This window comes from Mauremys mutica, chromosome 10 (assembly GCF_020497125.1).
Source record: "Mauremys mutica isolate MM-2020 ecotype Southern chromosome 10, ASM2049712v1, whole genome shotgun sequence".
NCBI lineage: Eukaryota > Metazoa > Chordata > Testudines > Geoemydidae > Mauremys > Mauremys mutica.
This window is the reverse complement of record NC_059081.1, coordinates 51,183,544-51,211,396: the sequence shown is the minus strand read 5'-3', so window position 1 is coordinate 51,211,396 and position 27,853 is coordinate 51,183,544. Positions and strand designations below refer to the sequence as shown.

Sequence of the window (27,853 nt, the reverse complement as noted above, 5' to 3'; positions counted from 1 at the left end):
TGTAATGTATACTTCACAAAGACTTGCAGGGTGATTATATCACAGTAACACAAGACATGTGATAGGGAGCTGAACAAGGAAGATTCAATGAAACAGCAGCTAAGAGTCCTGTGGCACCTTATAGACTAACAGACATTTTGGAGCATGAGCTTTCGTGGGTGAATACCCACTTCGTCGGATGCATGTCAATGAAACAGTTGATCTTAATTAAACTAGAATCACTGTAGGGAAAGACATTCACAAGTATTATGGCAAATAATTTTTCCATGCTGTTGTAGTATGAAGTAAAAATTTATTTATATATAATAGATACATTTATAGCTATTTATTTTGCAGCAATGTGAAGGTTGCCAAATCATCAATTATTATGTCTTCCTTTATTAATAACAGTTGTTTTTTAAAACAGTTTCCAATTAAAATCAAAGTATTTTTAATATAGGACTTAAAGCAAACATATCTAGATTGAAAAATAGTAATAGACAATGTACTTGCGCACTCCTCAGAATGAGGTGCAAACTGGATTGTTATGCAGCTGATATAGAAGTCAAGTGAATGAAGTACTCTAAATGTTGCACAATGCTCTAAATATTGTAGTATCCTTTGTTGAGGTCTTTGATTGAGTACTGCCTAATTTGCACTGCCATCGGTTGTAGGGAGAAGAGAGAGGCAGAAGGCATCCCTGCCATGTTCCTCTCTCCGTTTGGAAGGCCAGTGGTGTCTCACCATTCATTACTACTTGCAAATGAAGTATTGAACAAGATCTCTACCATCTTAAAGAGGCTGGCCAGAGTCCAAATATTCTTAACACTGACACCAAACAGGGCCTTTCAATTTTTTAAAGGTCATGTCTGCAGCAAAAGACAAAGCTTAGGATGCTTGTCTGACAGTTGTCTCTGTGGAGACTTTCAACCCATCTTTTTTCCCCAGACACAGAAGTATGATATTGGCCAAAATATAAGCAACACCATTCCCATTTTATTATTAGCCGCCAAAGGCCCCAGTAAGCATTGCTAATTAAATGAAATTATTGTTATTCTATCATATTGGAGTGAAGTGGAATTTCTTAGAGCATCTTTCTGTGAATAATACATACAAAATGTCTCTATACAGAAGCTTTATCTTTTGCTACAGACTTGACCTTTGAAAGACTGAAGTCCCTGTTTGATGCCAGTGTTAAGAATATTTGGACTCTGGCAAGCCTTTAAGGTGGAAGAGATCTTGTGTTCTAATATATCAAAGAAATCATTGCCATTCTCATGTCATAGAATATCAGGATTGGGAGGGACCTCAGGAGGTCATCTAGTCCAATCCCCTGCTCAAAGCAGGAGCAATCCCCAACTAAATCATCCCAGCCAGGGCTTTGTCAAGCCTGACCTTAAAAACCTCTAAGGAAGGAGGTAACCCTCCCTAGGTAACCCATTCCAGTGCTTCACCACCCTCCCTCCTAGTGAAAGTTTTTCCTAATATACAACCTAAAACTCCCGCACTGCAACTTGAGACCATTACTCCTTGTTCTGTCATCTGCCACCACTGAGAACAGTCTAGATCCATCCTCTTTGGAACCCCCCTTCAGGTAGCTGAAAGCAGCTATCAAATCCCCCCTCATTCTTCTCTTCTGCAGACTAAACCATCCCAGTTCCCTCAGCCTCTCCTCATAAGTCATGTGCTCCAGCCCCCTAATCATTTTTGTTGTCCTCCGCTGGACTCTTTCCAATTTTTCCACATCCTTCTTGTGGTGTGAGGCCCAAAACTGGACACAGTACTCCAGATGAGGCCTCACCAATGTCAAATAGAGGGGAATGATCACGTCCCTCGGTCTGCTGGCAATGCCCCTACTTATAAGGCCCACAAATGCTGCTAGCCTTCTTGGCAACAAGGGCACACTGTCGACTCATATCCAGCTTCTTGTCCACAAGACATTATTCCTTTAAATTTTTTTATGAACACTTTTTCCAAAATTAGAAAACACGAAGAAACCAAATGTTTGCATAGTTCAGGGGTTGGCAACCTTTCAGAAGTGGTGTGCCACTTCATTTATTCACGCTAATTTAAGGTTTCGCGTGACAGTAATACATTTTAACTTTTTTAGAAGGTATCTTTCTATAAGTCTATAATATATAACTAAAGTATTGCTGTATGTAAAGTAAATAAGGTTTTTAAAATGTTTAAGAAGCTTCATTTAAAAATTAAATTAAAATGCAGATCCCCCCAGATCGGTGGCCAGGACCCAGGCAATGTAAGTGCCACTGAAAATCAGCTCACGTGCTGCCTTTGGCACGCGTGCCATAGGTTGCCTACCCCAGCACAGTCCAATAATAAATCTAATTTGAATTACAGCCAAGAAAGTCAGTAAACAAGACTGCTTTTCAATCTCAGATCAGGTCAGGTCAGGTCAGACTGGAAGTACGTACATGAACAAATTTAAGGATTTAATTTAAGTTCAGTTAGGCCTTAGACAGTCTAACTAATTAGGTAAATGTTAGCTGCAAAAGAAAAATTATTGAAAAGTTAGAGGAAGCCTTTCTTACATGACAGAAGTGAATCCCTTTAACGCTGTTGCCCATTTTGTCCAAAGGAGGTGACCAGCACATCAGACCCATAACATTAGGAACAACCAGAAGAATGCCACCAGCAACTCCAGATTTTGCAGGAAGACCAACCTACAGGAAGTTAAAGACTTAGTATACTATGTTAACATTCTAGTCTGTTGGGTTATTCATAACACTTAGCACATAAATTATTATATAGCACTTAAGTTGATCGTTCTCAGAACATTTTATAAGTTGGGTAAGCAGTATTATCCTTGACAGATAAGGCACGCGGAGAGACAGAGTAGCAAATACGTTGTCGCCTAAGGTCAGACAGCATATTAGTGGCTCAGCAAGAACTATACCCCAGGCCTGATAATCTCAGCAGAGAAATGAAACATACACATAGATATCCAACAAGTCATTGATAATTTGCAACAACAACAGTGCTACAAAATTGTTTTAGTGCAAAGATCCCTTTTGTTTAACCCTGACAGCTTAACATGACTTGGATGTGCCCGCGCACACGCAATGTTTTAGCACCTAATTTAGGATTTCACCAGTTATAACATTTGTTTGAATTATAACTAAATTGAATAAGCGATGTAGATATTGCTCTTGTAAGGGATGGAGTTATATCTCTGAAGCCCAACTTATGTTTTTAGGATGAAAATGAAGCCGGAGTTTAAAGTGTTAGAAAACAGTACTTGTCTGAAATACCTTGAAGTGATTAATTTCACAATGCTCTAGACACCAGATTTTCAAACAATGTTGAACTTCTGATTAATTCACATAACAGCTTAAGTATAAAAAGATCAATCCTGGAATGTTTGTTTAAAAGCCAGTCTAGATTAGTTTCACTTGCCAGATACAATTAGCATTCAACAGTTACTCACATGGAAGGCAAACTGTCCTGAGAAGTCATACATGCCACAGGAATGCATTAGACTCAAGGTATTCCGGACTGATTCAGGGCTCAGTACTCTTTCACCAGTAATTGGGCAAAAGCCACCATTAGCCAGAGTTGCTGCCATCACACTAGCCGATTCACAGGTCACTTCAATAGAACACAGCTAAAGGAAGGGAAAATAATAATTCTTATTTGTATGTATAATCTCTACATACATACAGTATGCTAAAGGTTAACAATTGAGGTCTGCATACTAGTGGCATTACATGAGTTGATCTGTATCACTGAATAATTATTATTTTTTGTCTCAGTCCAAACGGTTGTGCCGTTTTCTGATAAATTTGGGGGGTAATGTTGTTTTGCCCATTTAAAAAAATCTGGTGAACTTTTCTTTGAAAAGCTCTAGCATACCCACACTTTGCAGCAGCTATTTAAAATTTGGCAAAGGATGGCTTTTTTCAGGAATGTGTCTTGACATCCCCATGAAAATCTGTCCAAATTAGGCCAAATTATAAGCCTTTGAAAAAAAATGCAGATTGTACATGCTCAGTAGGAAATTTTAGCAGTGTAATTCCCAGAAAATTCTATCTATCTGTGTCAACCATGCTCCAGGTGGCAGCTAAACCGGACTTTCCCTGAAACTGCAGCTCTGGGTGGTGGACAACGTTGGGTCAGGGCACCTGAGCTGACAGCAGGAAACCTGTCTCTCCGATGCTCCCAACGGGCAGCTGCTGAACACAGGCAGCACTGAAGAGGAAACTGCCTGATTCAAATGCAAAGGGGGTAAAAACCAGAGATGTGTGTGTATTTTGGGTGGGGGAGAACAGATTGAAAAAGGACCTAAGGAGGGAAGGAGAAGACCCCATGATGACATGACAGATTGGATGAGGTGGTTGGTGACAGGGGGAATGACAACTGGGACAGGCTTGGCAAAGAGACTGAGAACCAATGGGGTGATGGGAAGGAGGTGAGGGGAAAGGGAAAATACATGCAGCAAGGAGTTGGGGTGCGGGGAAAACTGGGCCAGGCTGGACAAAGAAATTGACATAAACTGCCGTGGACAAACTGCCGTGAAAAGTGGACAAACATGGAGATCGGATGAGGAATTGGAGAGATTAGGAACCATTGGGGTTGGGAATATGGGCAGGGAGGTGGTATGTGAAAGGAGGCCAGAGGAGGGGACAGATCAGATGAGCTGAGGGCCGGGGAGGGGACTGAGACTTACTGGGCAGAGACTGGGATGAAAAGCCTGAGGAGTGGAGGCTGTAACCAGCTAGCTGAAGACAACAGGACTGAGACAGAGACAGGACTGGGACAAGAACAGGTTGGAGGGCACAGGGCAGAAGGAGGTCACATACTTTGGGGGGAATGAGCAAAAGATTCTGTGTCCATTAAAGCACACTGCCTCTGAAGCCTGCAATGGAATCCAAGATTCCTGAGTCTCGCCATTCTTCAGCTATCAGCAAGTATCTGTGAAACCCACTGGCAGAAGTGTCCCATATCCCCCTCTAGAGCTAGTCTACAGAGAATGATAAACTAGTATTACTATGTTACTCTGTTAGCTCAAGTGGCAGGAGATCTGAGTAGTAGATCTAAAGGTTCCAACCCTACTTATTTATTTCCACGCGGTTTAGGTCGCATGATGAAATTTGTTATTTCAGTTTGCTTTTTTTTTATTAAAGCTAGGAAATTACACTGAAAACTATGCTAGAATATGAATCATTCAAAATAGACAGGAAATGACAAAATTAAGATTGCTTGTGTAAATTTAATTTACCTTCCTTATATGCATTATACTACAGTCTTTAATTACTTGATAGCTTACTATTTTCTCCACAGTACCAGATTTATTCACTGCACAGAATGGACCTGCTCTGAGGATGAATCAGGATTGTGTAGTGAAAGAGATTGTTGTCTGCAGGACCCTGGCCTCATTTGTTGCACAAGCTGGAAGGGAGTGTAGTGAATAAGCCATGTAGTTTGTAAGAAAACAAAGGATGGTCTCACAGCTAACACAGAAGAATGCTGAAGTGGGAAACTGGATTCTATCTCTATGTATGACACAGAGTTCTTATGGGATGCTGGGCAAAATCACACCAAACTTTTCACAGGTGGTCACTAATTAGGTGTTCCTCATTTTCTGGAGGCCTGAAATGAAGCCATGAGGTCTGATTTTCAGAGCGCTGAGCACTCACAGCTGCAACAGATTTCAATGGGAGCTGTGCTTGAATATATACATTGCTATATAATGCTAACTACGCTTTGAGATGCCTAGGACCTGATTTTTCAAGTTGAGCACCTAAAATTAGTGGATTCTTTTGACTTTAATCTCCTTGTGCCTTAGTTCCCCATTTGTAAAATGAGGTAATACCTCCTAATCTCACAGGGATGTTGTGAAAATAAATTCATTAATGTCTCTGAAGCACTCAGATGCGATGATGAGCACCACAGAAAAGCCCATGAGGAAATCAAAAATTCTACATTCAGAGCAGATTTTGAATAGAGTACAGTAAACAAGGTATGGGACCACATACTGAACAATGAGAAAACAAAATATGGAATTAGCTGTTCACCAGCGGAGGCCAGTCCATTTTGTGCACTGAATGAGACTTCGGTCCTGTAGGAAAAAACCTGTCTGTGATATTATTAGAATGTATCAAAACACATAATAAATACTACCGCTCTTAAATGCTAATGCAATCCAGAACATGTTACTACAATTCTGCATTCACTGTTACTGTTTACTACAAAGATTCTTTGATTTGAATATTAGTTTGGCCTTGTCTAGCTGAGGTAATAAAGGCAAACACTAAATTGGCCTCACAGTGCTGATGCAGCTTATCATAGTTAAATGAAATAGTCAATAGGTCAAGAATCTACAGGAGTCACTTCCCCACCCATGAATGTTCAGAGAAACTAATGTTTAGAAATATGCTGCTCAGAATTAAGCAGATAAGAGGGAGTAATATGAATCAGAAACATGCTCCTTTTCACAACACTGTTCTTGACTTTAGTGCTTCAAATCTGACAGGGACCAAGTGACAGAAAGGCAAAATCTAGTCATTCTGTGGACAGTTTACAGCATGCACGACGTGAATGGTCAGTGGAGGAAAAAACCCTGCTTGCCAAGTTTGTGTGTCATGACAAGTGCAATTATTTTAGGTAAAAGCAAAGCAAAACACGGGCTATTTGACCATTTACATAGCGTAGTTTCTATGTTTGGCTCATAAGAATTAATTTGATTAAACAAGAGAAAAGTGGTGCAAAAGTGTTGCCTCATTTTGAATACTACCCTCAAACTTGAAATTAAAAATTTGTATGCACATTATTCTAGTTATACTATAAAGTTTAATGCCTTCCTCTGTGTAATGAGCACAGAGAAGCCAAAATATTCTGCCAAAGCCCATTACGAATAATGCAGCCACCCATATATTCTCTCACAGCAGAAACTTGCTAATTCACAACCGATGGAAATTTGTAAATTAGTTTTAGTTTAGTTTACAAGTTAAATACATCAAATGTTCTTTGTTCATTCAAAAAAATTAGGTATTAATGGGCTTCTTTATATCTATGATTAAGAGAGTTTGTGCTGCTTACACTTTCAAAACTTTATTTCAATTCCATTATAAGTACTCAAGATTAAATAAGAGTCAATCACCTGAAAGTAGAAGTCTAATATAGCAACCATGTCTGTGCCTTCTGGAAAACACTGAGGAAAGAAGTAAAAGTAATCTTTTGAACATGTTGATTATATCAAGACAGTAAATCAATTTTAAACTAAAGAGAATAAAAAAAAATCAAATAAATTCCTGCCAGTGTTCAAAACATTAGTTTTAATTTTAAAATCTAGCTAACACTTATACAAACGTTTAAAGAGAAAACTTTAACGGTTAGGAAAATTAAATGGCATTCTGTTTAAAAAGATGCAACTGTTAGATAGCTTAATACTCTCTAGCTACTAACACACCTTTATGTACGACCTGAAGAAGGATAGACTCATTATATATGGAAAACACCTTAAAAAAATTGCATTGGGTGTTTAAGAGTCACTTGTACTCAATCTTTAAAAAAGTTACAGGACATGACTTTAGAATCAATAATCTAATATGCAGAAATGAGATTTGGGCTGTTCTGTAAGATTACATTACCTAAATACATGTCTACATTCTCTCCAAAGTGTATGAAACATACTTGCAAACTATTGTACAAAACAGACACCGTATTCTAAACCATGTAAATAAAACCCAGATTATAAAATAAAATGCCAAAAATTCACAAGCCAACATTATGAGCAGTAAAAGTCTTGGAAAACCAACAAACAAAAGATGGATAAACCTTCTTTTCTTTCAGATAGTAGCCAATTGCAAAATTTCGATCTCCACTCTCTCTTTCAGACTGGAACCTGAAAAGAAAAAAAGTTTTCAAATACTTGGATTGTAGAGAAACACAATGGCAAGAGGTTTTTTTGTCTTTTTTTTTTTTTAATTATGGGCAAAGGCAGATGTCAACAAAAAAGAAACAGGCAGAGAGCACTGAAAAGAACAATGTTGTATTTGTTAAATGTCAAGCATTAAAAAAGATATAGGAATACTGGACTCACCAAGTTGTGGACTAGCTAGTCTATATAACCACACCATCTCAACACTGTTACCGTCGTCCTCTGTCCTACTGCTCCAAACTGGCCCCCACTGAAGCCAATGGTAAAATTCCTAATGAATTAAAGAATGCAGCAACAGATCCACTGTTCATTAAACCCATTCAAGTCCAGGCAGAACAGCAGCAGTGCTGAGGATGGAGCTGGGGCAGTCTGGAACTCGGTGTGGTGTCTCCTTCTGGCTTAGCCAATTTACACATTGCTGCAGTCCACAACCCATAAGAAAGCAATTTCACAGCAGAGGAGAGTGTGATATAGGGTAAAAAGCAGGGGAATCGATCCGGGTCCGACACCAGGCCCATAGATTTGTTAAGCAGAAAGATCTCCAGTCTGCCCTCTCTCTTCTTGCAGGACTGGGATGTAAATGATTCACATACAACACATTTTCCAGGGACATGCAATTCCCCAAGACAGTAGAGACATCTTACATGTCTGTCACTGGCAGACATGGTTCCCTCAAAGGAAGGGCAGTACTTAACCCCTGGGACCTGAAGGATGCCATCCTGGGAAAGTTTTGTTGTTACTCTTGTTTAATTTGCCCAGAGGCAAATCACAAATACTAATCGACCAACCAAAATAACTAATCATGACAACAAAGGCAGAGGCTAGATTACACAAGTATGGACAGCAAACTTTGTGTCTCAATGCCTGGAGACAGGTGAGAAGAACAGCTAGCGCACTGCCCTTTTATGTCTTCACTGAGGAACATGAGGAGCTCTAGGTGGCGTATACACCATAAAGGCACTGCTGTCTCTCAGACATTGAACTCTAGCGCATGAGGCACAAGCATGCCGTTATGCAATGTGCATCTGGACAATCACTTGAAGGAGAAGTGAACCACTTCTATAGAACGCTGCACCATGCTTGGAGGAATCTGTCACATAGATCCCTTTACTAAAGGGCATTTAATAAGCCTGACGTGCCATAACCCGAAAGCCAATGAAAATCCATGAGCTGGATGATTGGACTATAAGGTAGATAGAAAGCTGGCTAGATCGTCGGGCTCAACGGGTAGTGATCAACGGCTCCATGTCTAGTTGGCAGCTGTGAAGAGTTAATGAGTGCCCCAAGGGTCGGTCCTGGGGCCGGTTTTGTTCAATATCTTCATTAATGATCTGGAGGATGGTGTGGACTGCACTCTCAACAAGTTTGCAGATTACACTAAACTTGGAGGAGTGGTAGATACACTGGAGGGTAGGGATAGGATACAGAGGGACCTAGACAAATTAGAGGACTGGGCCAAAAGAAACCTGATGAGGTTCAACAAGGACAAGTGCAGAGTCTTGCACTTAGGACAGAAGAATCCCATTCACTGTTACAGACTAGGGACCGAATGGCTAGGAAGCAGTTCTGCAGAAAAGGACCTAGGGGTTACAGTGGATGAGAAGCTGGATATGAGTCAACAGTGTGCCCTTGTTGCCAAGAAGGCTAACGGCATTTTGGGCTGTATAAGTAGGGGCATTGCCAGCAGATCGAGGGATGAGATCATTCCCCTCTATTCGACATTGGTGAGGCCTCATCTGGAGTACTGTGTCCAGTTTTGGGCCCCACACTACAAGAAGGATGTGGAAAAATTGGAAAGAGTCCAGCGGAGGGCAACAAAAATGATTAAGGGACTGGAGCACATGACTTATGAGGAGAGGCTGAGGGAACTGGGATTGTTTACTCTGCAGAAGAGAAGAATGAGGGGGGGATTTGATAGCTGCTTTCAACTACCTAAAGGGGGTTCCAAAGAGGATGGTTCTAGACTGTTCTCAGTGGTACCTGATGACAGAACAAGGAATAATGGTCTCAAGTTGCCGTGGGGGAGGTTTAGGTTGGATATTAGGAAAAACTTTTTCACTCAGAGAGTGGTGAAGCACTGGAATGGGTTACCTAGGGAGGTGGTGGAATCTCCTTCCTTAGAGGTTTTTAAGGTCAGGCTTGACCAGGGCCGCCCAGAGGATTCTGGGGGCCCGGGGTCTTCGGCGGCGGGGGGGCCCTTCCGTTCCGGGACCCGCCGCCAAAGTGCCCCGAAGACCCGCGGCGGGAGCCCCCCACCGCCGAATTACCGCCGAAGCGGGACCCGCCGCCGAAGCGCAGCCCGGTCTTCGGCGGTAATTTGGTGGCGGGGGGGGGTGGGTCCCCGCCGCGGGCCTTCGGGGCACTTCGGCGGCAGGTCCCGGAACAGAAGGAGCCCCCCGCCGCTGAAGACCGGGCTGCGCTTCGGCGGCGGCGGGTCCCGCTTCCCCCCCGCCGCGGCCCCAGCCTCTTACCTGAGCGCGTCTCCGGCAGGGCCAAAGCTCCGTCCCGCTCAGAGCCGCGTGGTGAGGGGGCGGGGCTGGGAGCTCAGCCCGGAGTTCGCAGCCCCGCCCCCTCCCCACGCCGCTCTGAGCGGGGCGGGGCTCAGGCCCCGTTGGAGCTCGCAGCCCCGCCCCCTCCCCACGCCGCTCTGAGCGGGGCGGGGCTCAGGCCCCGTTGGAGCTCCCAGCCCCGCCCCCTCCCCACGCCGCTCTGAGCGGGGCGGGGCTCAGGCCCCATTGGAGCTCCCAGCCCCGCCCCCTCCCCAGGCGGCTCGGAGCGGGGCGGGGCTCAGGGGCTCGGCCGGAGACTCGGCGCTTGATGCGCTGAGGCTCCAGGAGAGGGGCGGAGGCGGGAGCCTCCGCTCTTCTCTTGGGGGCCCCTGCGGAGCCCGGGGCAAATTGCCCGCTTTGCCCCCCCCTCTGGGCGGCCCTGGGCTTGACTGGGATGATTTAGTTGGGGATTGGTCCTGCTTTGAGGAGGGGGTTGGACTGGATGACTTCCTGAGGTCCCTTCCAACCCTGATATTCTATGATTCTAAAACAAGAAGCACATTTGTCTTGTCTTTTCTCTTCCCCTCCCCTGTAGAGCTTCCTGACAGCTGTGAGGGAGAAGGCAGAGAGACCTTCACAACTCTACTCTTCCTCAATTACCATTCTTTGCATCCTCAATAATTCCAGAGCCTGCCTCCTGTGCTGCTCATAACTTACCCCATCAGCAGGGGCGGCTCTACGTTTTTGGCCGCCCCAAGCAGTCATGCCCGGGAGGCGCCCCGGAGCTGCGGGAGCAGCGGACCTCCCGCGGGCATGACTGCGGAGGGTCCGCTGGTCGCGCGGCTCGGCTGGACCTCCCGCAGCAGCGGACGGTTCGCAGGTCCGGCGGCTCCGCTGGAGCTGCCGCAGGCATGCCTGCGGGAGGTCCAGCTGAGCCGCGGGACCAGCGAACCGTCCACAGTCATGCCTGCGGGAGGTCCACTGGAGCCGCGGGACGAGCGCCCCCTCCGCAGTGATGCCTGCGGCAGGTCCGGTCGTCCCGGGGCTCCTGTGGACCTCCCGCAGGCATGACTGCGGCAGGTCCGCCGGCCCAGCCTGCCGCCCCCCGGGAAAGGGCCGCCCCACGCGCGTGCTTACTGCGCTGGGGTCTAGAGCCGGCCCTGCCCATCAGCAGGAAACTGACACGATTCTTGACTGTTTCACTATTGCCCACAGGGTTTTGATCATCAATAAGGCTGCGTGTCTGTCACGGGGGTCACGGATTCCATGACTTCTGCAGCGGTCGGTGCTGGCTCAGGGGCTGCCCAAGTCAGGAAGCCCATGGGCCAGCAACAGTAGTTTGGGTGCGGGAGGTGGCTCAGGGCTAGGGCAGAAGGTGGGGGTGGGGGGCACTTACCTGGGGGGGGTCCTCGGCTCCCACTGGCATGTCCCTGCAGCTCCTAGGTGGAGAGGCCAGGGGGGCTCCATGCACTGCCCACATAGGCGCCGCCCCCACAGCTCCCATTGGCTGCGGTTCCTGGCCAATGGGAATTGCGCCTGCGTATCTGGTGCTTGTGGCAGGAGCAGTGCGCAGAGCCACCCTTCCCTGCAGCTCCTAGGGGGAGGGGCGGCCAACACGGAGCCGAATAGGGAGCCTGTGAGCCCCACCAATCCCCACCCCCAGCACCAGCAGGGGTCCCAGGCTGCGCACCATCGCCCGATCCTGCACCAGCACCAGTGGGGGTTGCAGGCCACACACACACACACACACACACACACACACACACCCAGCACCCCCGGCCTGCCACTCCCCCAAGCACCCGCTTCCCCCCCTCCCCTCCCAGTACAAATTTTAGTTAGGGTATAGAATAAAAGTCATGGACAGGTTACGGGCGGAGAATTTTTGTTTACTACCTGTGACCCGTCCATGGCTTTTACTAAAAATACCCGTGACTAAAACATAGCCTTAATTATCAACAGTAAAAATGACCAGTGTTGGTTTCATTCTACTACTGTTTAGCAAAACTCAGAGCAACAACATAGGCACCTCCTCTCTGCAGACTTGGAAAGATGCTGCATTAATTTATACTTGGTTCACATATGGAGGTTACCCTGGCAACCACAGAACTTTAAATGTCATTTTTTTAAAATACAAGATTAAATTCTGCAGAAATTGACAGTATAGTGTGAATGGATTTTAAGTCCTGATTAAAGTTTACTCTAATTCATCAACACTCAGATAGAAGAGTAAACAATTATGCTTTTATCAGTGCAAAATCTAACTCAATAAGATGCAGAACTGAACTTTAATAGTTGAATAATATCTACTTTTACCGGTTACCAATAAAATATACATAGTATATGTGAACTGATTTATAGGTAGGCCAGTAAATTTTGAAACAAAAGCACAAGACCCTTTTCCTAAAAGTAACACTGAAAGAGGCAAGACAGTAACAAAAAGGAAAAGGAAGGACATGTGACAGTGAAATATAATGAATATACACCTCCTTGTGATATATGCAAGTACAATCAAGAGGGATTTGACAGTTAGAAAAAAGGAATCAGGTTGAGGCTCAAGTCAACAGGTAGTCAGCTGCCTAGGGGTGCATGTCACTCAAGTGGTGGTTTGAGTGTCTGAACAGGGTGCAGGGACAGGGAGGGTCTGGGTGAACATGCAGACCATCTCACATTTTCAATGAGGCTCTTCTTCCATTAAATTTATGTTCATAGTTAAAGAAGTCTTAATGAAAGTTATCAAAGCTCTCACATTAAGCATTCCTGTATCAACTATGCTCAGGCAAATTACAATCACTTCTCTCCCACCCAAACCAATCAGCATCCAAAATTCCCCTACACTATGGAGCACACTTATTGTTTTCATAGGAGTGTTGCCTCATGCTGCCCTTAGAATGGTGGAAATCCTGCAGTTGTGATAGAAAAGCCTAGTTTTCCTGCAGGAACCCTACATTCTAAGAGTTCCATAAGGGGAGTTTCCCCAATCTTAAAAAGATTATATACATTTAAAAAAAACCCAAGGAACAACAACTGTATAAAGGATCGATTTATAATCCCTCTGGTACAACTAATGTTAAAGTGGGCAATTTCATTTTTGGTATGAATGCCAGGGCTTACACAGGGCTGTAGTTCCCACCTAAACAGCACTCAAAGGGAGAAGACTCTCAAAACCTAAGAGAGAACCACTGTTGTACATAATATTTAATCAAAACTATTATCAAAGAGAGTGTCATACATTAAGTACCACAAAATGAACATATATTTAAATCAGAAAAATGTAAATCATATAAGGACTGAAGTAAGATCTTAAATATAAAGGATGAAATCCTGTCTCCACTGAAGTCAACTGGAGCTTTACCAATTACTTAAAGGGGGCCAGGCTTTCACCCTAGATATTTTACCACCAAACATCAAACAAAAACAAAAATACTCACGTGGCATTACTGAATCCAACATACTCGTTACCAGCCATATTATTCATAAAGTGCATCATCTACAAAAAAAAAAAAGGATCCCAAAATCTTCAGATCTGATAACGTCATAACTCAGACAAAATTTTCAACCTGGCCTTAACTGAGACTGTTTTGGGGCACACAGTGAAAGTCATTAGGATGTCTAAATACCAAACTGCACCTACAAATCAGGTAGCTGTTTAAACAGCTCAAGTGTCACCTGAAATTTGAAGGCAAAAATTCCGTGAGGATAATGTAAGCCCTTGTATCATCAAATCTAAATATGATAAACAGCACCAGAATTTTTTAATATTCACTTACATAGTCAAATTTTTCTGCATTATTTGCTCCTTGCTGAAAGGAAAGAAAAAATATTTATAAGACTTGTTAACATACAAAAAACTATAGTTAGAAGTTCACTTAATTTAATTAGTTTTTTTTAAACTTGTATATAACTAATAAAGATGTAAATGTATAAAGCTACTTAAATATAAATTACTACAATCATTTTGTATATTAATATAATTACAAAAAACAATTAAAAAGTTAGGAGAGTAAATAGCTCAGATAACATTTATACAAAAATGCTACAAGATGTTTTTATCAAATACCTTGTATATAGGGGATGGGTTTAAGCAGAAAGAAAGGTATGCTTTATTTTAAGTGCTCTCTATTCAACACAACATATTGACAAAGAATAGTATGTAGTAATATACATGACACACATACAAATTCATTGTGATACATGTTCCTACAATGAACATAACACTGGATTACAAATATAAGAGGTTAAAAATCTTGTCTTAATTTATATTAGCGCTGAGCACAGAAAAATTCAGACTCCAGGCTATAAAGTGTTTCCGATGGTTAGTGTTCATGCTAAAAATTTAATTCAGATGGAAGACTTAAAATAAAGTGTTACCTTTACTATAAAAATAACTGCACTTAATTTAAGAATTTAAGGTAAGTATCCTACCTATATAAAGAAACCAATTATTTGGGTTAGCAAAATATGGTATTATTCAAAAGCTACAATTTTAGAATCTTAAAACCTCAAGAGACAAAACACTAAAACTACATCAACATTTTGCTAGCAACGTAAGAAAAAACATCAAATCTTATTGCTCTGTTTTTGTTAAAATTAGTTCTTAGGCAATTTTTTTTAAGGATGTTTTCTTAAATTTGGTAAATGCCAGTGAAAGATGTATTGGCCCTTATCTCAATTTCTGATAACTGACCTGCTATATATTCTTATGGGGGCCCTCCACCCAAAAAAGCTTGTGCATTTTACTTTGTTTTAAACAGCCAAGCAGCTTCATTTTAATTTAAGAGAAAATTTATAAAAAAAACATTGGATTAAAAATCTGAAATCATATCAGTTGGTATCATATAAACTAATAGACAATACATCAGAGGTTTGTTTTATAAACCACTTCAGTATTGAAGATATTCTATTTAGATCAATCTTTTTGGATCGCGTATTGCCTCAAACAAATCAAGAAACATTACTCACACTATGTTTAGTATAGGAAAAACAAAAAAATGGAAGCTTTGCATATACCAGCATTTTACTTAATGAAAAGCATAAAGCCAGTTTCATTTCCCACTCTACAAGTGGATTAAGGTGTTGCATATAACCTGTGAAGCCCTACGCATCAACTCATCTACAAGAGGATGTACAGTCACACATGTACGATCGCTAGCTGAAAGGAATACCACGCTGCTGTGCCAAAATGATGTGCCAATGGTCCCTTACACTTATAAAATAAAAGCTAATAAATAATCTTACTCTTAGAGCCAATAATCTCTAGCTAGATAATATCTAACAGGTATGCTAAAAAAAATTCACAATACATTTCATCAAAATGTCTTGTATAATATACCAGAATACAAGCCTTAAAAATGTAATGCCAAATCTGTTCAATGAAAAATAATTAAAAAAAGAAATTACCAACTTCATTGAACTGTTGCAGTTGTCAAAATATTCCATAGATCCTAATGCTGTAAAATATGTAACAACATTTAAACCACAAAAACCTTTTCAACCTTTTAAATGCACAATGAACATCTTTTTGGGAAATTGGGTCAGCATTAGTTATGGGATGCTGCATCAATAATCATAGGGTTAGACATTTAAAATAAAATGAAATAAGTTATGCTTTTGTTTATAAAAAGGGAGAAGGAGAAAGATCATGCTTTGTGCAAAAATAAAAATACATAGTATTTCAGTTCTTTTTTGCCCAAATGAAAAAAATCCTTTACACTTTATTAAACTGATTTTACTAAACAAAATATAAACAAACATTATGGGCAAAAGTCAGATGTGTGATTAATATATGAGTACTATTTTCATTTCAGCATCTAAAAATTCAGTGTTTTCTTTGTCTTTTTGTAAGCACCATCTGAGTTCACACTGAGGGAAGATAATCACTTTTACACAGCATCTTCTATATACAGGTACTAATAAGCATGTTGACCAACTGATGTACACTTAGGCCCTGATTCTGTACACATGCATTCTTAAGTTTAAACACACAAGTAGCTCCACTGAAGTCAATGAGGCTATTCATATGCTTAAGTACATGCATAAGTGACTGCATGATCAGAGCCTATATAGTCAATATAATTCAGAAAAAAACAAAAAAAAATGTGTTTCCTGTTATGTGTTGATAACTACAGTAGTGTCCCATTTTATTTCTACAGATGAAGGAAGCATACCACTCACCTTCTAAATCAACAGGGCACAGAGACAACACATATTTTATGATTGAAGTTCAAATATAGATACTAAAACTTAACTTTGACTTTCTATGGAAATATAGAAGATATTTTTGATAATTTAAAGAACGAAAGCCAGGGTAGCTTTTGGCCTCTAAAGTTTTATTTGACTTAATTTTAGCTTGGTTTTCCAGTTTGTGGCTTTAATTAATTGATATTTTTAAAAGCTTCATAAGCAATCCATCTATCTAGAATACTAATGAAAGGAAATATTTCATGCAACATCTTCAGAAACATTAATGACATATTAATATAGATACACATATACACACTTATTGTATACATGCTTGTGTGTATATTTTTGTATATGCAGTTGTGTATATACACATGCATAAACATTTATAAATGAACACAACAGTTTAAAATGCTAAGACAAACAATCTGATGATAGGCAGGAAATTCAAAGTTGTGACAGGCAGCTCTTAAAACTCATATGCATTTTTATTTAAACATACAAAAGCACAAAGAAAGAGTAACGGCTGGCAATTCTAACTTTGAATTTCTTTGCTTGTCAATTCATGTTAGGACCTTAGTGGTTTCTAAATAGTTGGGGGGTTTTTAGGTGGGGGATTCTTATTAATTTAATTGCTTTTAGAACGAAAACATTCTGTGGAAGTTTGTTCTTATTTTAAGATAAACATTCTCCAGCTGGGTAAATACTAATTGAATAAGATGGTAGCATTTTGTTTCCATAATATGTAGAGCATATGAATACAAGTGCCTATGTATTTGACATAGCAAAACAGAATGCTGTAAATACTTGTCAAGGAATGCAATAATAAACCCATGTAAAACGTATCTAATTAAAAGCAACTTGTCATTAACATTTGAGTTGTAGTTTATTAGACCTTAATGCAACATAATTTCTTTGCCAAATTACTGTTTTTATTAATCCAATCACTTAATTTCTTAATTTGAAAGCTATTCAATGTGGTAAAAATATAGGTATGTTTAAGCATCTTGCTAACAATTTTATTTAGATCTTCATAAAATGCACTCTTGAGTGAAGACTTAATATGCCAAATTTCAGTAAAGCAGAACGTTGGGATTATGTTTTATAAAGCCCCCAGAAAACACACACACTGACATTTTAATTACAGCAGCAAAATTTTGGCATTTGAATACATCAATTTACCTCTTAATGGCTTTATTCTAGCTTTCTGTATTTACACACTTTTTTTGGTTAATCTGTGCATGCTCTGTGAAAACTGGTGTCTTGGCTGCTTAGCATAACATTTTCACCTCTGAAATACTTGGGAGCACAATGTAATAGACAGTATTTGATCCACCAGGAATATTGACATTCTTAAATTATATATGTTTATATATAAACTATTTTTCTTGTGTCCTTAATATAAGTATTGAATACTATGTGTGATTATAAATTCTTTACATAATTTGGGACACTGCACTACAGAACAGATTCTATGCCAGCTAATGTAACATTAAGTGAAATTTACTCAGTTGTAATGGGTCATAATAAAAATCAAAGACAAAAGAATGTGAATATTTACAAATCACTGAATCAGATAATATAAAGAACTGAGAAACAAAAAAAATCCTACAAGTTTGAGTAACAGAGGAGAGGTATAATAGCAAGAACCAACACCCAAGTAAAGGAGGAAATAAAAATCTTGGGCATTTTCTATAATCATGTTGGTACACGTTTTCAAATTCATATGCATACACCTATTTAAGTGTCAGAAAACCAGAAGATAAATTAAGAAAAAAGATGGCATGTGCTTATGTAATTATACTATTAGATATACTGGATGAAAAGCAAAGACTTATCCTATCAAGTGGTATAAAGATGGAGTATGAAAACCAACTTCTATAAACGTAAAGGTTGTATAGTTGCACTCAACAGTACCATGCCACTGTCAGCCACATTTCTCTTTACTCGCAGTCTCATTTATTTTGTGAGTCTCAGTACATCACTACAAAGGTAATGTCAGAATACTGTGAAGCGTGTAAAACTGTTGGAGGACACTAATTAATATGCTTAGTTTCAAGAAGTGTCTGAAAGTGCTTAATTGTACATCTTATCTTTCTGCAAAGTTATTTAAGTTTAGCTGAGGATGTGCATGCACTACTTCTATCCTGATCTTTATTTTTTACTCCATGCTGATAATCCTTTGGAACTTTTCCCCCCCAAGGCCTTTTGACAGCACCCATTACTGTAGTATCTAAATGCTTCCCATTTCAACTGGGAGAGAGAACTGCACTTCAGGGAGCATCCAACTCTTCTCCTTTCCTTAACGGCAGAAGGTTTTACTGTACTTGGAAAAGGGTTTTCTTTGTTTTTACATTTTGTTCATTTAAGTCCTTCCCATTATGGCGGGAAAGCTTTATCAATACAAAGGGGGTTTTGCAACATACCCTGTGGTACAGCTGCCAACCTTCTAGTCACAGAAAACCAAACTCTCTTGCCTTGGGCGCCGCCCCTTCTCTGAGGCCCTGCCCCCATTCATGCCATTCCTCCCTCCCTCGCTCTCCCCCACCCTCACTCACTTGCTCATTTTCACCAGGCTAGGGAGGGGCTTGGGGGTGCAGCAGGGGGTAAGGGCTCCAGCTAGGGGAGCAGTCTCTGTGGTGGAGCTGGGGTGCACAAGGGGGCTCTGGGCTGGGGCTGAGGGGTTCAGAGTGTGGGAGAGGGCTCAGGGCTGAAACAGGGGGTTTGGGAGGAGATGAGGGGTGCAGGCTCCGAGCGGCGCTTACCTAACGCAGCTACCAGGAAGCAGCAACATATCCCTCCAGCTCCTACGCATAGGTTCAAAAGGAGGTCCCGGTCAAAAACCGGACACCTGGCAACCCTACTCTGTGGTCAGATTCTGAATCAATTTCTTCTCCTCTGGCAATTCCTTCCACAGCCATCCTATCCTCCTACTCCCTTAATGAAAGATCCATTCCTCCTCTCAAGCTCTCATGAGGTTTGTCCGGGGTTCCATGTGCTGTGTTTCCTAAAGAAGTGTAGCTGTCTTGGTAGGTTATAAAAGGAGATGCAGTAGCTGATACAGCTAAATGCTCACACATTAGGAGCTTTGACAATCAGGATCAAGGCCTCAGATGGCAACAGCAGATGAAATAACTGACAGGGTCACCTATACTAGATAAATATACATCTCCCCAACAATGGACCATTGGTAGTCTGCAGAAAACTGGCTGGTTACATGGTGCTGCATCTCCATGTTTCAAAGTGTTATATTTCACTGAAGACACCTAAAATTATAATAAATACTTTCCTAATATTTCTTTTCCATGTGAACAATTGCTGTAATTACCACTATAATGTTATGTTATTGTGCATGTAAGGGGAAGTGGCTGCCCAATCATAAATGAGGGGGGAAATGGTCTAAAAGCCTTTTTATTAAGATCCAGTCAGCAACAGGAAAGAGATTTAGAACCCCCAAACTAAAGCACTTTTACATGGGTTAAGTCTCTGAAATAGTCATATGGGGCGTAAGTACAGTTAGCATAGAGCCTGGAGTTAAGAAATCAAATTTTAAATAAACCAGTATTATTACTGGTGTACTACAGCTGGGCTGTTGTGTAAGCTTTTAAAACTACATGATGTAGTTATGCTTAGTAAGAAAAACAAATATGAAAGTTAATAGTACATAAGTAAAAGATTAATTGCAAAACTCCAACTACATATTAGGTCCATATTCTTTTCTAAGAAGTGTATGTATAACTCCAACTGTAGTCACAGTTGTGTGTGTGATCCCAAGGGCAGAATTTTTCCCTTAAAGTGTTAAGATACTTATGTCAGCAACAACTCTTGCCCAGTGAAAAATTCACCCTGAGATACTTTCTCCACTCCACGAGTACCAATACGATCATAGGTATTAAATGATAATTTGCACAAGAATTATGAGGCAACACCCAATTTTTTTTTATACTGATATACCCAGTGTACTGTATTTTATTTATATTTAGAATACCTTTAATTGTTCAGAATATTAACAGATCAAATCCAGGAGCTCTTAAGTGTCAGTGAAGTAATAGTTTCACCGAAAAGGTAAAAGCTGGTCTGAATTTTAAAATACAGCAATAGTCTCTCCATACTTCTTGACATGCTGACATTTGATAAAACTATTTTATAAGATTCATATATTTGATCACATTTAAGATAATGTAAAAGACATTTAACTGCTTGATTCCAAAGGTCCTCAATAAATATGAGCAATTCCCATGGATCCCAATGATAGTGAATGCATATGAACTGAGGGCAGCATACGGTTTTATTTTAGCAGTGTGTTTAAGAAAATAATGATAAATCTTTATATATAGATTATATCCAAACTTAAGTTCGCCAGTGGTGTATCCAAATTTTCTACACAATTCATATGTAAGAGAGCTAAATTACAGACTACAGGTTATCCTCACAAAATATAACCAATTAATGTTTTGTACCAATTGATCCCAAATATAAAATTTTCCCGAAGTAACACTTTTATTATTAGTTATTCAAATGTTAAATAGCATTTTAGTGGAAGCAGTACATGAAATGATCTAGATATTGTCACTCTGAAAACAAATAAAGAAGCGATAGTATGGTATGCCTATCAGATGTGCAGTTACTACAGGCAAACGTGTCAGCGCAATGAAATTTGGCCTAAAAACATTACAGCATTTTTAAAACAAATATTACAGTTACATGCACACTGTGCTTTTGTCAGAGATCAATGACCAGTAAGTCACACTACAGTAGGAGTGACATTTTGACAGCTTAGACAAACACAGATTTTAAAACTCACTATTACCAATGTGAATTTCAATGCTCAGTCAACCCTTAGAAAAGCTAATCATGAGTACATTTACCTGTCTTACTTATGGCCCTTTTCTTTCACCTATAGCTATTAAAGATAAAATGTCTTTAGGCAGGAATTTTACACCTTATTAAATATAAAATAGCAGAAAATCATGATGGAAAAATAAGAAAGAACCTTTCATAACTAACACTTTGCAGGCAGGAGCTAGGAAATACACCAGAGGCTAAATGAGTTTCCAGATGTAATGAACACAATGTAAACAGAAATTAAGAAGTCATGCTTGGAAAAATTATGTAATCTAGTTTAAAATTTTCCACATCAAAACTATGGAGGACTGAAATATTCACTAAAAGTCAGCAACTTCTAGATCCTGATTCACCATTACAAAACTAGATTTTCATTCCGAGGATTGCAGCAATGGTCTAATTAACACTGGGGCTACATCTGCACTACAGCACTTACAGCAGCACAGATGTATCACTATAGCGCTGCTAGTGCAGACACTAAGTCAATGGGAAAGAGCTCTCCCTTCAACTTAATTACTCTAGCCCTGAAGAGCAGCGGTAGCTATGTTGGCAGGAAACGCTCTCCCACTCACATAGTGGTGTGTACACCGGCGCTTAGGTCGGTATAACTTACGTCATTCAGGGAGTGGCTTATTAATACCCCGAGCGACAAAAGTTATACTGATGTAATGTCTAATGTAGACAAGATCTGAGTAAGTCACCATACGATCCACATTTACAATACACCTGCACACCCATACTAAGGGCAAAATCCTGGCTTTCAAAACAAACATGCGTTTATGCAGGATCATGGCCTACCAGGGCAATATTTGCTATGTACTGTAATCTAATATTTACTCATGGAAACATGCACAGCTGTTAGTTTCCAACCACTTATTTGAGAAAGTGGATATTTTATGTTCAAAGTAATACTAAATACAAAGTAATAACTAAACAAGTGATTTAGCTACACAGGAGGTTAATTGTGGACAAGTTTAATAGAAGAGCATGGAATTTAGGAGTTGTGCAGCTCCTATAAATGATAGCTAAATTGTAAAGCACTCTAATTTTCCTCAGACGGAAAAAAAAATCCTATTGTACTTTTATGCAAGACAGGAGAATCTAAGTCCAGAAGCACTCTTGTGACTTTCTCATTAGGCGAGAAAAGATTTAGTGCATTTCTGAGGATGTACTCAGCCTCTGACGATGACTAAATAACATTTCTCATAACAAAATTGCACTAAATCTCTCAGTGAGATAAGTAGTCAATCTTATCCATTTGTCTGCTTCGCCCAGCATACAAGAGGCTAACTGGATGGGTAAAGTAGTAAAAATAAAATTATAAACAGAAGAAGAGGCAAACAATCTTTCAGCCAAATGACTCTGGGTCAGATCATGGTATCTCTCTTTCAGAAATCTCATTAATGAAAGTTTTAGTAGTGCCCTTGTTTTGAAGTGCTTACTTTGCAAGTTATACAGCTTGTTTGCATGCTTCTGTGCGCTAGTTACAAAATTCCAATTAGCCTTCTTATCCATACACACACACACAAATGTACAGCACTACTGACTGCTAATTTTCCACATTCAAATGCAATACTCAAAACAAAACTAAGTGTGAACGTTTTACCTTGATTAAGGAAGTGATCACAATTGCTCCAGCATTCACCATAGGATTGTGAGGCCTGTCTGTGAAATAAAAAATTTTCAATTACATGTACATCCTTAGGGCTGAAGTTCACACTTGTTTTAAATAAAATAAAAAAAAAATAAATCAAAGTCAGCCGACACATTTGAGTAAAACTTATAAAACGTTTCTTGAAGCTATGGCTGTTTTATTTGACTGTAATCATAAATTACAATACTGTAATCCAACATTATATATTTGAGCAATATGTAAATGCAAAAAAATGCACTACAAGTGTATCACTCTAGAACTTACAGCATACTTTACTCCACGAAGTGGAACACATCACATCTACTACACTGCAGCCTCTGCCTTCTGAATATGTAATTTTCATTTGTTACTATTCTACTACATACAGTGCTCTGAAACAGTTATGTGAAAAGGTTATTCCTAACTGGTCCTGAATTATATTTATAATCTTAACTGAATAATGAATCCATTATCTGTACTTTAACTATTATATTAGGAAAGAACAGGTGGATGAACAACACATCAATTAATGAATGAACCCAAAGTCTTCCAAGCAAATGTCAAACCCAGGTGGTGTACATGCATGGTAGATTTTACTAGGGAATCTCTTAGTTAGCTGTAAGAGAACTAAAATCCTTAACAAGCAGATGCTGTTAGCTCCCTACTATTTATAAACTCACTAACCATGCAGGGAAGGCTCATAAATTTACTAGTACATTTCATGAGAGCAATTATGTACTACTGATACTAGTTTAAAAAAGGAGTATGTTAATACCCTGGACAGAACTAAAGCCTATTTTTAAAATGTTTAAATCTGAGTGTCATACAGACTAAGTTGACATAACATACGTAGGCTTCTGACTTGTATTAGACAAATACTAAGCCATTCTGATAAAAGTTAGCATTAAACAGAACCAGTGGAGCCCATACTAAAAATGGATTAAAAATGGTTCTCAAAAAGTAATTGTAAGGCAGTCGTTTTCATCCTGGAGTACATTTACCCCTGGAGGTATTGTACAACAGGCTACATAAAAAGTACTAGCAAAGTCAAACTAAAATTTCATGCAGTTGGCTGGTTTTATATTGCCCGGTGGGGACGGCCAGGGACCGGGTATGCGGGGCCGGGCGGCGGGGCCGGGCAGGGACCGGGTATGCGGGCGGGGACAGGCAGGGACCGGGTATGCGACATAAGGGATGAGAAACCCATAAGACAAAGAGGGAGTTTGGCGGTTCCACTTGTAAAACCTCGACTTAATAGGGTTGGCAAGTTAACCGAGGTCGAGATAAATGGGTTCGACTGTACTAGAAAAAATGCCATCAGCAAGGGTATGGCACATTTTCCAATGACAAAGAATACAGGTTTGTGTTATAATTAAACTTGTTTGCCAATGAGTGACATGCCAACATTTTGACAGATTTTGGTCTAATGTCAATCTTTTCATATGACTGCCTAAATTATTATTATGCAGTGTAGCTGTAGCAGTGGCAGTCCCAGGATATTAGAGACACAAGGTGGGTGAGGTAATATATTTTACTGGACCAACTTCTCCTGGCAAGAGCCAGCACAATCAACTTCAACAATGAACCCAATGGACAACCATATACAAGAAACCACGGATTACCACACCTACATTCACAGATCTATGAACCACCCCAAACACACCAAGAATCTATTATCTACAGCCAGGCACTCAGATACCATAAAATAAACTAAGAGGAGAAAGTCTGGAATATATATTCTTAACATACTTAAAATCACCTTCACCAGACAAGGGCACTCCAGAGAAGCAGATCACATCATGGTATGGGCCACTCAAATACCCCAAGAGAACTTGCTTCAATATAAAAATAACCCACCCTCCGACCACACACCCCTAGTTGTCATGTACCACCCCACACTGGACCCCATATAGGGTATCAAACAACTATAACACAATAGTTGATGGGGACCCATTCCTGAAAGAAATCTTTCCCGAACTCCCTCTTGTGGCCTTTAAAAAAACCCTGCAACTTCATCATCAGAAGCAAGCTCCCCACAGACCAGGACACACCAACTCAAAGTGGCACCAGACCCTACCAGAAAAACAGATGCAAAACCTGCAGACATATCTCCACTACCACAATGATCAACACTACCCCCCACCCTGCCCAACACACCTTTCGAGATACATGGATCCTATACACGTAACTCAACATGTTGTACACCTGCATCCAGTGCACTATATGCCACAACAACAACGTGGGTGAAACCACACAATCACTAGCATCCCAAATGCGCTCTCACAGGAAAAGTATAAAAAGACAAAAAACACCCTATCGCCTATGGGTGAACACTTTTCACAAAGGGTTCACTCTATATCTGACCTCTCAGTCCTCATCCTCAAAGGAAACTTACACAACACTTTGAAAAGATGAGCCTGGGAGTTGAAATTCATAACTTTGCTAGACACTAAAAATCATGGACTGAACAGAGACAACGGATTTATGCCTTTCTGCAACAATTTGTAACCTACTCACCCCCTCTTTTTATCCTATTACTGCAGAGCTGTTAACAGGCCTTGAATGGTCCCACAGAATGTGTGCTAACTACTTATGCTAAACAATCTGTTCCACCTTGCATTTAGCTATGATGCTCAGAGTACATTTCCCAGACCTGAAGAGCTCTGTGTGGCTCAAAAGCTCGTCTCTCTCACCAACAGAAATTGGTCTAATAAAAGCATATTACCTCACCCACCTTGTCTCTCAAAATTATTATTATTCCTCCACGTACTATTCAGTTTAGGGACCAGATAGACAAAAATGATTATCAAATGCCACTAAACCATATACATAAATATATGCCATGCAGGCAAACATTAAAAGTCATTGGCTACACTTTTATTTGAAGTTTAACTGAGAATGAAAGAAAACTTACCTGGCCTACTAAAGTCCCCACAGTCTCCTCCTACATTATTAATGCAACCTCAAGTACCTATGGGTACATTTGCACCCGATGTCCTCAGATCCACCAAAGACACAGTACTCCAAAACAGAAACCCTGATATCCTTTCCATATTAGCTGGTTTGCCCTCTTTGAGCCCAGCATTGAGATTTGTTCCCCAACAATTATGTCCTCCAATACACTACTCAGTGTATAACTGTCAAATTTAAATGTGACAGAAATATTAATACTGATATAGGTTATCTGATCATAAAAGAAGCATGTTTCTTTCCCTCAGCCCATCATGGATTCTCTTTTCTCTAACATGGTCATGCAGATCAAATATCTCCATCCCAAAGGGAAAATAAATAGTCCACAGGAGAAGAGTCATTTGTTTATCGGAGAAATGTGTATTTACAATGGAGCCTCCGTGAGAACCATATTGTACAACAGTGAAGTTATTATTCTAATGATTCATTACTGTTGCATTGTTGGAATAACTGCTCAAGCCTACACCCATACCATTATTCCATATGCAACTTAGACCTTTCCCCTAGTACACTCAAATTACACCATCTCTTCTCTGACAGTTTTCCCGGTTGCTTTTTCTCTGTTGACCTTATGCCCTTTTTGTGTTGACTCCCTAGTTATTTGGCTTGCAAACTCCACGTACAGAAAGAAAAGGTCAACTCTTGCACACTATACATATATTTGAAAAGATCATGGCTCAGGTCAAATACATGTCATGCTTCCCAGAACATATAAGGCATGCTAAGCCTTTGGACAGGTGCGCAATGTAAGAGATAGGAAGAAGAGTGCAGGGAGCCCCTACACAAGGGCTGTTCACACAGACAGTCCTTTCACTCGGGAAGCAAGAGAACCCACGTAAGTATTTAGTGCTATACTCTCAAGGATCAAGCCAGGCCTTTACTTTCAGCCTCCAAAAGAAGCTTTCCATAAAGTCCACAACCTGTGGTTAATCAAGTACAAACAGGTGTAACTGACAGATAAGCATGACTCCTGTTAAGTAAGGGCTTGTCTTCATACCGGGGTGGAAGTCGACGTAAGTTACGCTACTCCAGCTAGGTGAATAACTTCTTCACTGCGCTGCATTGACAGGGAACATTCTCTGGCACGGTGGATTTGATTTAAATCATGATTTAAATCACTAGTCAGGAAGACTTGATTTAATCATGGTTTTCTACATAAAAGACTTGATAAAATCATGGTTTTCTGCATTCTTGTTGGTTGTTATAACCTTAATACATATTCTTCACAACTCAGAGATAGATGTAGGTTTCATTTTTAGAAGGTACACATTAATCTGAAAAGTTTTCAAAATAAATCACTGTTTAGTTTACAGCTATATCAGAAAATGAATGATTGTTTGGTTATTTCATTTACCAAAGGTAATTGAAGCAGATATTAATTTGAAGTCATTGGGAGGTGAACTATCTCCAATTCAACAGGTTAATCATTAATATTTGAAGGATTTTTCTTGCCATGCTATATTAGGAAGAGACCACCACCAGACAGATATTTAAATTGTTTTATTTAACTAAAACAACAACGTTAAGTATTCTGGATTTTTTTCTTCAACAGCAAACATATAATATTTTAACAGAACAAGCATATATCCCTTGCTTCTCACATTTATCTCCGGACTTCTCCTTGTCCAGATCTATTCCACGCCCAACAATCTTCTATTCATTGAACTTTTTAAAACTTTTCACTTTCAGAGAGAGGTAAGGGATTGACTCTGTGTACACAAATTTGTAGAGGGACAAATTTGTTGAGGTCTGTTATTTCTCACCTCTATATATTATTTATTTAAAAACATTTTTGTTGTTAACAAGCATGTTACCTCTGGAGACAAAAATCCACAGTTTGACAGCTGCAAAACTAAGCATCTC

At 40.1% G+C, this 27,853-nt stretch overlaps 1 protein-coding gene across 4 annotated transcripts in view; it reads right to left on the bottom strand.

Moving 5' to 3' along the window:
* Nucleotides 1-27,853, bottom strand: part of GLS (glutaminase) — a 107,629-nt gene that overhangs the window by 43,622 nt on the left and 36,154 nt on the right. For 3 of the 4 annotated variants that reach the window (XM_045032007.1, XM_045032008.1, XM_045032009.1), the window contains exons 7-13: nt 22,994-23,052; nt 14,133-14,165; nt 13,794-13,852; nt 7,774-7,840; nt 7,097-7,147; nt 3,425-3,601; nt 2,529-2,660 (exon numbers count right to left, since the gene is read on the bottom strand). In XM_045032007.1, coding sequence (XP_044887942.1) covers nt 2,529-2,660; nt 3,425-3,601; nt 7,097-7,147; nt 7,774-7,840; nt 13,794-13,852; nt 14,133-14,165; nt 22,994-23,052 — 578 coding nt within the window. Of the gene's footprint in view, nt 1-2,528; nt 2,661-3,424; nt 3,602-7,096; nt 7,148-7,773; nt 7,841-13,793; nt 13,853-14,132; nt 14,166-15,762; nt 16,934-22,993; nt 23,053-27,853 lie in introns of those variants that run through there. The other variant, XM_045032010.1, reaches the window with a different exon arrangement.